Here is a 14642-nt window from a genome sequence, read left to right as displayed (position 1 = left end):
ACTCATGTTATGGTGTTCTCTTGTTGTTTCCCCACAGCTTTGGGGAGTTACTGTGAAAACCGCCCACAAATATATCCCAAATAAGATAATGTTGAGTCAAGATATTTATCCACATGATGTAGCAGACCTTTAATGTCCAAAAAATGACAAATCTAATTTCTGACAAAAAATTAGTTGCCCCCTTCTTGCGTTGTAGGGCAGTATCACTGTTTTCTGTCTATATCATTAATATGCATGCGCAGCACACACACACTTGTTGAAATGTTTGTTACAGAGATCTGTAATAATTTAATTTAGGCTCCTCATTAGAGCATAATTCATAGTCAGTTTTATGTGTGCACTCTTTAATAGATGGCGATAAACCAAACAGCAGACAGAGTCGAACAACTTGAATATGAAACACCTGAGGAAGAAGAGATGTCTATCACCAAGGAGCTACAGCTCCTCATACCCCAAAGGTAAACTACGTGACTTTTTTTTTTCTATATTACATTAACTTATGATGTTAAGCAAATCTACAACTGCAGTGAACATTGATTTATATGATTTAACATTTATTAACAGGAAGAGTGCATTTAATTTTAGTAATCATTATTAATAATCCAGATTTTTAACATGTTTTATTAATTCATCCAAGTTTAAATTAATAAGCCTTCACGATCATCATGGCAACCATTGACAACTTTATTTCCATCCAGCTTTGTAACAACCTTCTTTGGATGTCCACAAGACATGTCACTACTTTGCCGCTTTGATTTCTTTCAAAATTCGAATCTTCACAATTTGGGGCTTTGCTTCAAAATGTAAGTATTAAACAGAATACACATCATAGACACTATATTTGTGTCTAACTTGACATTAATTTGCAGCACAATTTCATTTCATTACACAGTCACCACTTCATTAGTAACCTATGAATAATCAATGTCTTTGTCAGTCTGATAATGTTGGACTGACTCTTTTTTGACTGTGTCACTGATGGTGACAATTTAAAGCTTTGTCCATCTCCTCTATTCTATGTCATCATGAAGTATCTTTAGTGTTTGTCATTCATTCATTATTCCGACTTGCAGCAAATTGTTCACTAGCAAAATGTTAAGCACATGACTTTAACTTACCAACTTCTTTCTCTGTTCAGGAAAGAAGACAATCAGCAGGAGCATGCCTCGTTTGACCTGATAAATAAAACTTTTTGTTCTGTTTTGACATTTAATCACTGTTTTGATTTAAATCATATAAATACAATCAAAAAACCTCAAATAAAAAAAAATCAATGGCAGTGTTTCCAAAAACATTACCGTAATAAACATGATAGAAGCACACGTCAACATGGATTAGCTATTGTTTTTTTAGAAGGTGATGAAAAAGTTTTTTATGTTCCTAAGCCAGTTTATCGAACAAAGGAAAATCCTGATGATGCCCATGTAGAGCAGATATTAGGTCGAGATATTTGTAGATTTTTACAACAGAATGAAAAAAATAAAGGACCCAAAGTGAAGTTTATCTTGATTTACACATACAATAGTCCATGTCTTAAGGGGAAGAAGATGAACATTGATGGTTGCATGTTCAAGCTGTTAGAACTGGCACATGAATGGCACCGTAAATATGGAATCTTTACCAACGTTTTGTTCACAGAATATTGGGGCCCAATTGGAGATGGATCACGACTTCTTAGAGACCTGGGTCACCTTCGACAATTTCATATCACATTCCCAATTGACAGTAAAATTATGATTGAAAACTTAAATAAAATCAAAGAAGAGCAGTTACATACCTTACATAATGATGAAAACAGACCACTTTCTGATTTTCAAAGCGCAAAGGACCATCTTTTAAGACTGATAGAAAGCAATGACTCTTTGACCACTCAACAACATCTGGTCATAGGAGAGGAAATAATTGCTTTTCTTGAGGGCCAAGAAAAAATATATGACAATTTATTAAAGAATTGGCAGGACGGCGTAGAAAACAGTTTTAAGAAACACTTTAAAGCAGTTTGCAACACTACTATAGTCAAATGTTTTATCGAAAATTTGGAGTCTATTTTGGGGAGCAGTAGTCCGATCAAGTTTCACCAGATCCCTCAGAGTCTTTTGATGTAACATCCCATGCCTTGGTTTTAAGATGTCAAAACTTCTCAGCTCTGTTTAATATTTTTGTTGTTGGCTCTGTTCTTGTGTAAATAAAAGTCTGTGTGTGCTTTGCTGGGTTTCATTTTGGTAGCTTTAAATATGGGTTTTTCTACATATATTATTTCAGATTAATTTCTAGTAGTTTAGGATTAAGTTAATATTAATTAGTTGATCTTTTGTTATGCTGATTTGTTCTTTTTCTTGATCTATTTGTGTTTGTGTTTAAGGTTTTTCACCTGCTTTTGGCCATGACAACTTTTCAAAAATAAAAGAAAGAAAAGAAAGAACTGATTCCTGGTCATTGAGTGAAGTCCAGTTGGAATCTTCTGAAGCAAGCTGCCCTTTCAAGTGGGGTAAACTTGACAGTGTCAATACAGGAAAGACTGAACAGACTAATACCGTATTTCATCAGTGGGTTCTGTCAGTGTTCAACTCTACAACATGAAATAATGCACTGAGGTCTCTTCCTTTATTAGTAGCTTTATTTCTGATACATGACCATGTTAGATACCATTGTCCCAGCACACGTACTGTTATCCTTTTTGACATGGAGCTTTGAGAATTGGCACAAACAATATACAAATGAACATCCCTGTATACAATACTGATTTTAAACAGAAAATAATAAACAATAAATATCCAAAAATGACAAGATAAAAATGCAGATTTGTAACGTGATGAGACAGAAAGTCTTCTAGTTGTGACAGCTCCTTTTTTATTCAGTGCAAACATTAAATTAAGAACTTTTGGCCCTAGAATAGTTTATAATCAGTCTGAATAGAGAACAAAGCAGGATGTGAAAATACAGTTTAGATTCCTTACTTTGATGTAGAAGAATTAAAATTTCTTAACGTGAAGACACAGAAAGAAAAGTCAACATATTAATTAAAAATATACATAAATCATTTCTAACACCAGAAGTTTCCTCTGGTCTCAGAACGTATGATTTGTCAAGACTAAAAAAAAAAAAAAGCACACAAATGATTAATAAATTAAATAGATGTCAGCCCAGAGAATGAATAAGGCAAGCAAGCTCATACTGTATATACAGTTAAGTTTACTATTTACATTGTGTTTACATATGGTTTAGTAACTTTGCCGACAGTTGAGGTGGGGTTTGTCTCACCCTACTGGTTGATACGAGTGTCACACTGCAGACAGCAGTAACGAGTGCAGCAGTAGTCTCATGTTTTTAAACTTCTTATTACAGAGCACTCAGAGGAAACCAAGCCCAATATAGAGGCTGGTAACCAGAAGAGCTCATCCCAGAACGTTAAGTCCAGTGTGTTTAGAAACACCCACAGCCTGGTCTGACACCCCCTCCACATCTGGAACAACAGCATGGGGGATGGGAAACTAGTTCTCAGACAGTCTCCTGATGTTGGTTTTGGTTGAATTATTTCCATATTGCTTTGCTTTATCCTGCTTTTAGAGCGAGGCAACGTAAAGTTAGTGAGAAAGTGCAGAGCGACTCCATGACTTTTCTAATGTTGAACACAAACAACATAGGGACGTCACTGAAAGCAGATATGTTACCTCACAAACACTGGCAACTCATCTATGACTACTGTATTCACTGAAGGGGGGAGGAGTGCAACCGTCACTCACTTACAGCGTCACCTCATGAGGCCTGGCTATGCACAGCGGATCGTATTTATTCCCAATATCGCGCAACCAACAGAACTGAATAAAACAGGATTAATAAATAAATAAATGACCTCAGATAAATACAAGCTAAGAGAGTGGTGTCTCGATGAAGGACGAGGAAGCCAACACTAAACAGCGCACTCCACCACCGGCACTTGGCAGCCACATTAATAGCAAGTGAGGAAGAAAGTTGCCGTGAGTGAGACCTGAACGTAGCAGAGCCAGATTCACTCGGAGGTATACAAACTTAAGGTGGGGAAAAAACGTAAGAGTCTTCCACAAGCTGTGAGGCTTAAAATGCAGTCAAAGAGGTCAAATTAAAAAAGGTTTTTTAAAAAAAGGAAGCTCACTAATAATCTGCAAAACTTGACAGTTGCCAAAGTGGAAATGACGTCTGGTTTTGGTCAGTGCAGGCTTAGAGTTCATCTTAAACTGCTCTTACTCTTTGAGAAAACCTCAAGAACCTGTTATGCTGAGGATTTCTACTATCATGGCCCTGTCAAGAGGACACATAGGGGACCCAAATCTGTGTAAAGAGTGACATATTTAACTAGAAATGCATCAACAAAAACAGTCTCAGTCAAGACTGTTATCAACTATTATGGGGACCTAAATGCTTAAGGGTAAATAAAGGAAGAGTGGAAGCATTAATGATTAGATAACTAACCATTTTCAGATTAAAAATAAAATGAAAAGAAAGTGAGGGAAGTGATCCCAACTGTTAAATCTAAACTGAGTGAGACAAAATCTGAAACAACTCAGTAGATGTAAAAGAGATGGCCACATGTGGCTACAAACTAAATCTGCACTTTGCTCTAAAAACCAGCAAGAGTGATGCAATTTCTGTGACTGATATATAGTATATGTCTACATACACACACAACAGGTGTATATGTGTCTGTGTGGAGACCAAAAACGGAGGAAGAAGAGCCGGCAGGCTGTGGGTGGAGAGAGAGAGAGAGAGAGAGCGCAGACCGGTGGATGAGGACTGCAGGAGTCACGGTGGCGTCTCTGCATTAGCGGCCGTGGTCTTTTTCTTTGTTGGCTTCTTGACCGTCTTAGTTTGGGTCTTGCAGAGGGAGGAGAGGGACGGGAGGGAGGGGGAGGTAAAGAGTAGTTAACACAGCTGATTAAACAACAGAAGGAAAAGAGGAAGAAAGAGTGAAGAAGAGTGAACTATTAAAGAGAACGAGAGACGGATGGGAGGATTAACTTGGACTGTGCAGGAGAGTGACCTCTTTTTGGATGGATACGCATTAGATTTGTGACAGACTTTCAACTTCAGAATGAATTGAATGACTTCTCCTCTAGAACAATCATCAGGTCAAAATGTCAGGTTGTACTTGATGGTCTTACAATTACTGTGTGCGAGCAGGTTCTGAGTAGGTATTGTGTTGCCTTGAAAGACAAAAAAATATATATTTTTAAGTCTGGGAGTTTAAGAAAATAAAAATTAACTAACTCTAAATGCTTGGAGATGATGCACAGTATGAAACTATTGCAATGTTTTTTGTAGTGTATTGACAACATGAAAAATGTATTTGTTATGGTTATATAAATATTATAAACTATAGAGGTGATTCAGGGGAAAAAAATAGGTATTGATTGGTAGGTATTGTGATGCAAATGTTAAGCTGTAGAAGCATTATTGTACTGTTTGTTTACATTATAATAATATGGAAATATATAGGTACTTGCTGGTGTGTGCCTTCGTTGGCCTTACCTCTGTCTTAGCAGCAGCAGGTTTCTTGGTTGCCTTGACGCTGGCCCCACGTTTGGGGGCTTTGTCAGCATCTTCATCAGAGTGTTCAGTCCTTGTGTCTGATTGGTCAGAGCTGTGCTGGGACGACGTTTCATCAGCAAGGGACGCTGCTGCCAACGAGCGGGCTGCATGTTGGACAGAAATCTGTGGTCACTCAATCAGAAAGTCACTTAGGGTCCAGAGCAGGTGGGGAAAAAATATGATTAAAGCCAAATGTTTCACCAGAGACAGAGAACAGGGACTACAGAACTGTTACTGTTACTTTTTTTTCCTATGCTCTCTCCCACCACCCAGTGGCCGAATCCCAATGTTCACTTTTTGTTTCGGGTTTTAAAATTAGATGTATGATAAGAGGTCATGCTAAAGAGGAGAATCTTTTGCCCAGCTATCATCACAGCGCCTGAGTAAAATAAGAATAATACATTTTATTTAAAGGGACTACGAGGAGTTTCGGAAAGCGAAGTGCTTTCACACTACATTTCCCATGAGCCTCCGCGCGCACGGTGAAATTTTATGGACCAGTGGCGTTATTCCCGTCCGGGAAACCGAAACTCGGAAATGCTGGGTGAGTCGACCACTAAATAATAATATCAAAATAACCACAAAAGACAAAACAATATATTTATCAAAAATTGACCCATTAACAAGTGTAATGTAGATTCATCCACATTAAAATGAGACTCTTTTATAACTAAAAGCAAATTTCTCAGGGTCTCTTTAAAAGGCGCCTTTCATGGCACTCAAGGTCACTGTACAAAAACAGAGTAAAAACAGTCAACAAAAGTGCAAAAATACCATCTAGAGTGATAAAAGTCCAGCTGAGGTCATCTGAGGTGAACTGATCAGTGTAATCGCACCAAACGCTACGTGAGCAACAGAGAGCGCTTTAGTCTGTCTGCTGCTGTCAGCAAAGCCCAGAGACTCTGGTGCTGCTGCACTTACTCCCATTATGTGGAAAACAAAACAATCAACAATCTTTGACTAGGACTGGCAGGCCCTAATCCAACTTTAACCACTGACTGTGGTGAGTTTCAAATTTAATAGTGTTGCAAGGGGTCAGTGGGAGGTCATGAGTGGATTAAAGGGACAGAAAAACAACTCTGCGACGTAATATTCCATGTTTAGTCTAATCATATTGTCTTGTGAAATAGTCATAGATTTAAGAAGCTTAAAATGAATGTACATTTAAGACTATGAAAAAGGGCAAATCACTTACAGATTAACATAATTACTCATCCTGAATTAAAGCTCTGACAATAGGTCACAACCAGACTTTTCTACATTTTAGGACACAAGTCAGAAAGTTCTAGATCAACTGAGCTCAACACATTCGACTGGTGGAGCGATGTAAAGGTGCCCGCGGGCTCGTTTTGTTTGTGTCATGTGTTTGCACAAGGACAATAAGAGACAGAAAAAAGAGGAAACTACAAATGAATTTGCTCATTCTGTTGCACTATAGCCAGCGTGATAAAATACAATTTGGCACAGCAATTCTAAGTCAAAGTCTCTTTCCAGTATGCAATATAAATACTACTTCTGTTGTTTAGTTGTACTTTTCTGTCCATCTTTTGTTTTTTTTAACTAGCACATCAGTATAAATTTAAACTGTGTCACTTCATTGTCTCACTCTCTGCATTTCCCTCTGTATTCAGTTCACAGCTCATCAGGCCCACACGTCCAGCCAGCCGGCGGTGTGGTGACACACAAAGAGCCCTCCTTCCAAGCTTCTCCTCCTACTTAAATCACATGCTTTCACCCCCTCCAACTCGACCTTCTTTGCATCTCTCCCCCATCTCCGCCTCTTCCCTCCCATCCTGCAGTGCTTTAAATCACATGACTCCACTTGGCACGACCGGCCCCAGTCCTGCTCTGGTAAAAGTTAAATAAAGCAAGTCCCCAGTGTCGGACTCGAAGACTCTAGTCAACCAACAGGATGAACTGTATGTATATATTTATACATGAATGCAGATGTGCGTGAGATGGTGCTTCTACATGTGAAGCTGCTAATGAAGCGGTGTTGGGATGTGTGTGTGTGTGTGTGTGTGTGTGTCTGTGTGTGTTGTGCAGCCTTACTCTGTCGTGCAGCAGTGCTCTTGGCCCGGGGCAGCGTGCTGGCCCCCGAGCTCATGTCGTCCATGGCTTCCCGTCTCATGCGGCCGTCTGACGTGTGCAGAGCCAGATCATCCTCAGTATTGATGAGAGTCAGGTCCTGCATGCTGAAACTCCGCAGCTTGTCTGACAACACGCCCTGTCCCTAAACATCACAGCAAAACCAAACAAGATAGATCTGTCAAGCAGCAAAGTACAAGTTCACTTATAACTACACAACTTTGATGTTTTTCTTCATTTTCATCATCATTAACCAGTTCTTATGTCTGGGGGAAAACCAGCATGCCAAGCTTCTGCAGTTAAAGGTTTATAGTGATTTGCATTGACACATGATGATTAATAATAATTCATTTAATTTATATAGCGCTTTTCAATAACCCAAAGACGCTTACAAAGAGACAAAAGAAACAGGGTAGAGATGTACAGGGGGAGACGAGGGAGAGACAGTACACAGTGACATGATTGAGGCCATTTAAGGATTTCTACCACCTGAATGACCATAAAGCTATTCTGACTGAGCTGCGGTGACTAATCCATTAAATGGTTAGTTGCTCATCAGGAAATTAAGTGACAACTATTTTGAAATTCAACTTCTTTTGTAAAGCAAAAAAAAAAGGTTTCTCAAAAGTCATGATTTACTGCTTTTCTGTTTCATATTAGCGTGAAGTGAACGTATTTGGGATTTTTAAAGTTTGTCAGCCAAAAAGTGTCGTAAAGTGTTTATGTTGAAGGCAACTGGGCTTGTTTTGATTCTTGAAGACGTTTTGCTTCTCATTTAAAATTCTTCTTTAGTTTTGAAGAAGCTTGAACTGAAGAAGCCGTTCGGATGAGAGGCGAAATGTCTCCAAGAACCAAAAGAAGTCCAGTCCAGATCAAACAATCAATCCATAGAAATAAAAGAAATAGGGCCAAAACCAACAAATAATAAGTAACTGCACAGAAGATATTTGCTTTTACACAATTAATGAAAACAATATTCTGCACCAAATATTAAATCTCTATGTGAAAGTCAGTCGCACAGGAGTAAATAACATGTTGAAGGCGAAGAAGAGGAACGTTAATAGTAAGAAGAGCATTAACCAGTATTTTGTCAACATGAGTCAAAAATTAATGAATTAAAAAAGGTTGCTTTAACAAACTATCCACTGAGCTTTAATGCAAATGTCTCCGCAGCCATTTGCCACCTCAACACTGATTTGACAGCACCAAAAAACCCTTCACAGTATGACATCAACAATTTAGCATGGGCTTTGTTTGTTTGTTTGGTTTAAACATGCAAAGTTAATCAGAGGTCTGGTGATGTCTGGTCCACACAGGATATGAACAGCTATCTTTGAGGATGCATCGGGATCTTATCACTTAAGTCACATTTAGACAGGACCACATAAAGGACGTAATGCAGAACTGACACAGGCACCAAACAGGACCATGTTTTTAAAGTTGTAGTGTGTACTGTATAAAGCTGTGAAGTGTGTTCCCAGTAAAAAGCTGCCAGTCACATCAGTTGTCCTCTTTAATGCTGAGTGGAAATAAGTAGCAGCTGTCAATATTTCCCTCTGATAAAATCACATGTGAGCAGCAGGGAAACAAAACGTGATCTCAGCGATCACTTGAGGAGCATTTGACACATAGTTTAAGCATCTGAAATGGTTTGAGATACAATATTTGCCCAGTGAAGACAACGCAACCATAGAGACATTATGACAATTACGCATTAAGGAATTTGTCCAAGTAATCAAATCATGAAGGACATCACCAGAGGACACAACTCACCTTGGTGGCTGCAGTGACAGCAGCATTAGCAGCCAGGTTGAGACCCCTCTTTCCAAACTTCATCATGGTCTCATAACTCCTGTCTTTGGCCTGCGCTATGTACTCGTCTATCTCCTGCAGCACAGGAAGACAGATGAAGGAGAAGAGGGAAAAATAATAATAAGGACAAAGATCTATGTGGTGCGGACAATTAAAAGTATCAAAATACTTTTAGTTATTGCTGTTCCTACCTTCTCTTTGTTGGACAGGGTTGGGTGGACAAACTTGCGATAGAGGACACTGGAGCCCTTGGTGTATGGGGACAGGAGCCAGATCACAAAGGCGATCTTTAGCTCGAAGTAAAATGGAAACCTGTGCAAGGAAACAAGAGAATTATAACCATCAGCAAGAGGAAAAAGAGACAGCAGACACCAGAGTTATAAAGGGAAACAAGGGAAGACACATGATTTGATAAATAGAAAAGGTTAAATAGCTGCAAGTTTTATTAATTTATTAGTTTGTGATGCTTAAGTGAGGACAAGAGAGTTAACTAGAGATAACTGTACTAAAAACATCAAGAGCATTTAGCAGCAGACACACACATGAATGCGTCTATTGATATTACATAAGCTGTTTATTTAGTTGGGCATGATGGTCACAATCATGAGCATCTCCTGACTCACCATGATAGGAGCAGGTCTGTGGCCGTCTCTGCTGTGGTGAACAAAGCAAATACTATCCAGTACATCATCCACTTCACCTGCGCACACACACAGACACACACACACACACACACACAGACATACAGGTGAGGAGTGAGACCATAAAAACAGAAACAGCACGTGAAAGCCCACAGCTTCCCATGCACACGTGCTGAGACATGTGGAGCTAAACAGAGGCTTCACACACACATGCCAACGCAAAGATACAACATATGTTTCAGTCCTTTCAGATCACATCAGTATGCATGGCTGGTTAATCTCTGGAGACAAAGGAAATGTGAAATGTGGGGCATCTTCTAAACGTGCAGCGCCCCAGCCACTGGAGAGGCAAATTAGCTTGAGAACCAATGGAAATATATAATCAAACACATATCACGTGTTATCGAATTAGAGAGCAATATGACTGGATGGTCATGGTTATGTTTAAAGGCATCGACAGCCCACAGACACACACAACGCTGAATCATTCCTCTCATTGGAAATGAGGCAAAAACAGGACGAAAGGGGAATGAAAACATCAGTTCTAAAAATGGCGTCCTCCTCTCTCTCTTCCTCCTTCCCTTATTCGCTCCTTCTGTGGCCGTCTGCTTGAGCAGTCATTGAGGGGAGGAGGGGGAGGACGGGGGACGGGGGGGTTGCCATGGTAACCTGCCAGGAGGAGACTGTTCTCCAGTGCAAATCTAGGCGGAGGGCCAGAGTGCTGCTATCTCCTCCTCCTCCTCCTGGATCCCCTCTTTCTGTCTCTCTCATCCCTTGCAGTGATGAGGTAAACAGGGAGGACCCCTTTCAGTTCACAGACTCTCAGCCACACACAGGGAAGGGGAAGGGGAATCGACTGCTTTCTACACTGGTTTCCAATGGCAACACTGGTCACGCCATACTGAATTCATTACCACTTTATTCGTTGATGTATATGTTTTCAAATAATGGCATCAAACCTCAAACTTAGCGTTTATGTTTTAAAACTCAAGCGTGTGCTGAAGAACACTGTGGACTGTGCTGAGATTTACAGTGTCAACAACGGAAGATTTGAGGACCTGCAGGACACTGTGACAAAATCTGGGAGGGTTCATTTGAACTATGAATCATTTAAATATCAGGGGATTGGAAAGCTTAATACAGCTCACAAGTTTTGGATGTGAGTCACTTCCCAAACACCCACGAGATCATTTCATTACCCATTTAACACAAAAAATCTACACGTCTTTACTTGCTCAAATGTGAAAAGTGATTTCCTGTTTTGAAAATTGTTTATTTCTATTTTATCCTTATATGGCAAACTATTTACAGTTTCATCAGAATACACTAGGAACAGTTGCACTACATGATCCAGATGGTTTGTGCAACCTGCACAACAGCATGACTGTTATGTAATCATCAGAAGAGGCACTTTGATATCATTTTATGCAGTTGATAAAAATGATCTGCTGAAAGAACAGACTCACTGACACTGCTGTCTTGTGTCAAGGTCAGCATGTTGTCATGCCCGTGTAGAGTAAAAGAATCGCGCCTGACACACATAATATGCGAATGTCATATTGTTTTGATGTCATTATGGCGGATACTATGTGAGCACATTACAAAAAGGTCGGCATGTCCCAAATTAACATCCCAGCCAAGATTATGACCGTGTCTGGGAGGAGCTGATCTCTTTTTTTTTTTTTTTTTAAACATGCTGGGCTTGTTTCTCCCCCAAGTGTTCACACAAAACAGAAGAGTCAGTGTGGTCCATGGAAAAAAGAAATGAAAAAAAAAAAAACACAAACAAACAAACAAAAAAAATAGATCATGAATCCATCTCCTCTGATAAACAAAAAAACAATGTTGAGTGTTTGTGTGAAATAAAATTCTATCAGTGGGATTTGTACATTACTTTTCAAATGTGCATTTACAACTTGAGTTGAGTAGTGTAAAGTGTAAAGTGTAAAGTTAGCTGACTTAGTAACTAGTGGTGATGATATACTCACATATTCCTTCACATTCTTCGTTTTTACAGCCTTGTATGAGGAGTACGCTGGGTAGAGTGTCCCAAAGGCAAGGCTGGAAAGAGCAGAGAGAGGTGGGTCAGAGGAGGGGGAAGCAGCTTGGGAACACAGCCTCTGGGTGCTGACACCTCACAAACATGCTCCTGCTTAAAAAGCAGGTTAGCCATGTTTGCTCAGAGCTTGTGCAAACACGATCAGCTTTCTGTATTTTCTTAAAAACACAGTCAGTGTTTCACACAGTTTGGATCTGAACGGCGGTGCCAGTGCCACAGTAGAGAGGTGACGGGCAGCGGCTTGTCAAAACACATTGGCCTGATAACCACGGAGTCAGGAAGACTGCAGCGAGAGAGACAAAGTGGAAAAACACACAAAAGTCCGGCAGGGGTGGGTCAACATGTGCTCGTCCTCGTGCGCGCAGGGCTGTGGTGTTTTTGATGTGCATTTGGTTGCATCCTGTGCCACAGTGGTGATTTGTGCTGATGTGACAGGATGCCAAATGCTCTGCGAGGGGACAGCACAGTTCAGAGAGTCCACCGGCCACCACCAAACCAAACTAACTAACTGAACATGACCTGAGGATTGAAGTCTCCCAGTTAGAGACTTTAGCTCCCAGCTGTTGGCAGCCTTAACTGCTCCACTGTTCTTCCCTCAGCAGTTAAGTAGGTCCTCTGTCCCGGTGTGTGTCTGTCTGAGCTGTTCGGTCACGAGTTCCTCGACTATCAGCTCTGTACAGTGAGACAAGGCGACCGGTAGCAGTCCTCTAGGCCAGTGCGGACGCCCTTCACCTCTTTGTGTTCCCATATCAGGTTCACTTCTTTGGTTTTTGGGGTATGAGGACATCAACATGTCCTCTGAGACTCCTGCCTTTTCCATCTGTTCAGTTTTCTTTTTTAGCTGTGATACAACACACAAAAAGAGGCAGCTGGGCATTTAGCGCAGAATACAAAGGGTGAGAAACGACTGATCTCGTGTCAGATGTGCAGCAGCCATTATGATGCACATCCAGTCACATTGCTTGCCTCCCAATAGACACATGACTACCTGAGGTGCAGTGAAGCGGGAAAGCCAGCTGGAAGCCACTGAAAGTAACAGTTTGCCAATGTTATCCTCGACTTATGTAATCCAGGCGAGGGGTAATATTTATAGGAATGAAACAACAGTGACATTTTTACATGTGGGCCTTCAACGCCGCTATGTTTCCACATGAAACAGACAGCAGCTGTGACAGAAAGGCACATCCAGCGATCAGACGACACAATGTCCCATCTTCTGCTGCTTTGACAACAATATTGATGCAGCAGTGTAAAAAGTGACACACATGGGATCAGGCAGGAGGATGATGGCAGCTGCTGGCTTTAGTCGAGTCATCCACACTGCCGGGAAATGTGGTGTTGTGCAGGTGGAAGCCGAGGCCTGGACCGCTGATGCTGCTTTGTCTGAATAACACAGCAGAGCATCTCTCCCTGTGAAGTCTCCACTACATGTTGTAATGTTAGAAACATAATAGTCATCCACATTTATCAGACCAGATCCTGGACATGGGCTTGGCCGTGACTGGGTGGATGGATGGATGGATGGGCACATACACATCCCAGACTGGGCTGCTGCCATCACGTTTTATCAACTCATGTTTCCAGATGGTGCTGGGATGCTCAGTCACCACACTCAGTCAAACTGGGGCGTTTATACAAAATAAAAACCCCACCGTGGCAGTCTGGTTAGAGTCTGTTGGCCCGTCTGAAGCGGGGCTGGCATATTAAGCAGGTTTCGCTTGTTTCACGGCTAACAGCTCGTTTCCCTGCCAACACGGTATCTGTCAGGTGGCTATGGTAACTAGCCAGCATACGTTAGCTACCGACGGCTAGCAACAAGCGCTGGATGCAGATTGTTACTGCATCATTGTGGTAATTAGAAAAACACAGTTGTATTAATACATTTAGGTGTAAAATAAACATATTATCCTTAATGTTTTTCTGTATTGCCCCAAATGTGACTAGAAACGGAGCCAAGTCAAGCTAGTTGGCTCGGCGGCGCAGCGTCCAGCATCAGACAGATGATGAATGGAGCCGCCGCCGCCGCTCGCTCAGCCTGTCGGTCGGTCGGTCAGACACGACAACAGATGATGCAGCCCAGCCCCGTACTCACACAACTATCCTCGAAATAATCCAGGATACCATCTTGACGGGCCGCCGACCGTGCGCCTTCCGCTTCTAAGGAAATGTAGTCGGTTAGGTTAGCTAGCGGGCTAGGTGGCCCCCCATTCCCCTTCCCCAGGACGCGGGTTTGTTGTGATGTGAAGCGGGAGGCTGGGCCGCTGCTGCCGCTCCGCTCCGCTCCGCTCCGCTGTCAGGTGCTCGGCTGACAGCGAGAGAGAGGATGTGCTGCTGCTGCTGCTGCTGCTGCTGCTGCAGTCTGTGGCTCCTACAAGCTGCTCCGGATTTCCACCACCGCTGCTGCTGCTGCTGCTGCTGCTGGGAGGACTGGGTCTTAAAGCGCCACGGTCACGTTGTTAAATGTGTCAGACACACGG

The 14642-nt window shown here is 41.4% G+C and overlaps 2 protein-coding genes across 2 annotated transcripts; one reads left to right on the top strand and one right to left on the bottom strand.

Moving 5' to 3' along the window:
* The first annotated feature begins 356 nt into the window (after nucleotides 1–356).
* LOC146979960 (uncharacterized) lies at nucleotides 357–2191 on the top strand. The gene is made up of 3 exons (XM_085788745.1): nucleotides 357–458; nucleotides 699–803; nucleotides 1139–2191. The coding sequence occupies exons 1-3, from the start codon at nucleotides 418–420 to the stop codon at nucleotides 2103–2105; spliced, it is 1113 nt and encodes a 370-aa protein (XP_085644871.1). The 5' UTR covers nucleotides 357–417; the 3' UTR covers nucleotides 2106–2191.
* Nucleotides 2192–2599: 408 nt separating this feature from the next.
* On the bottom strand, nucleotides 2600–14472 carry reep2 (receptor accessory protein 2). Its single transcript, XM_085790005.1, has 8 exons — nucleotides 14258–14472; nucleotides 12095–12167; nucleotides 10089–10165; nucleotides 9657–9777; nucleotides 9427–9540; nucleotides 7618–7798; nucleotides 5506–5669; nucleotides 2600–4851 (listed from the first exon to the last, which is right to left on the bottom strand). Exons 1-8 carry the CDS (start codon nucleotides 14287–14289, stop codon nucleotides 4780–4782), a joined length of 834 nt encoding a protein of 277 aa, XP_085646131.1. The 5' UTR covers nucleotides 14290–14472; the 3' UTR covers nucleotides 2600–4779.
* Nucleotides 14473–14642: the final 170 nt, after the last annotated feature.

Source organism: Trachurus japonicus, chromosome 10 (genome assembly GCF_045865225.1).
Source record: "Trachurus japonicus isolate A0001 chromosome 10, Traja_1.0".
NCBI lineage: Eukaryota > Metazoa > Chordata > Actinopteri > Carangiformes > Carangidae > Trachurus > Trachurus japonicus.
The sequence above is the reverse complement of the archived record's forward strand: the minus strand, read 5'-3'. Positions and strand labels throughout refer to the sequence as shown.

Bases quoted from the DNA above. Each gene is read 5' to 3' on its own strand.
- LOC146979960 (XM_085788745.1), top strand. From the start codon at position 418: ATGTCTATCACCAAGGAGCTACAGCTCCTCATACCCCAAAG. The intron at 459-698 runs GTAAACTACGTG...ATTTCCATCCAG, and splicing joins CAGCTCCTCATACCCCAAAG to CTTTGTAACAACCTTCTTTG. The intron at 804-1,138 runs GTAAGTATTAAA...TTCTCTGTTCAG, and splicing joins TTGGGGCTTTGCTTCAAAAT to GAAAGAAGACAATCAGCAGG.
- reep2 (XM_085790005.1), bottom strand. From the start codon at position 14,289: ATGGTATCCTGGATTATTTCGAGGATAGTTGT. The intron at 12,168-14,257 runs GTGAGTACGGGG...TGCTCTTTCCAG, and splicing joins ATTATTTCGAGGATAGTTGT to CCTTGCCTTTGGGACACTCT. The intron at 4,852-5,505 runs GTAAGGCCAACG...TCCCTCTGCAAG, and splicing joins CTGCTGCTGCTAAGACAGAG to ACCCAAACTAAGACGGTCAA.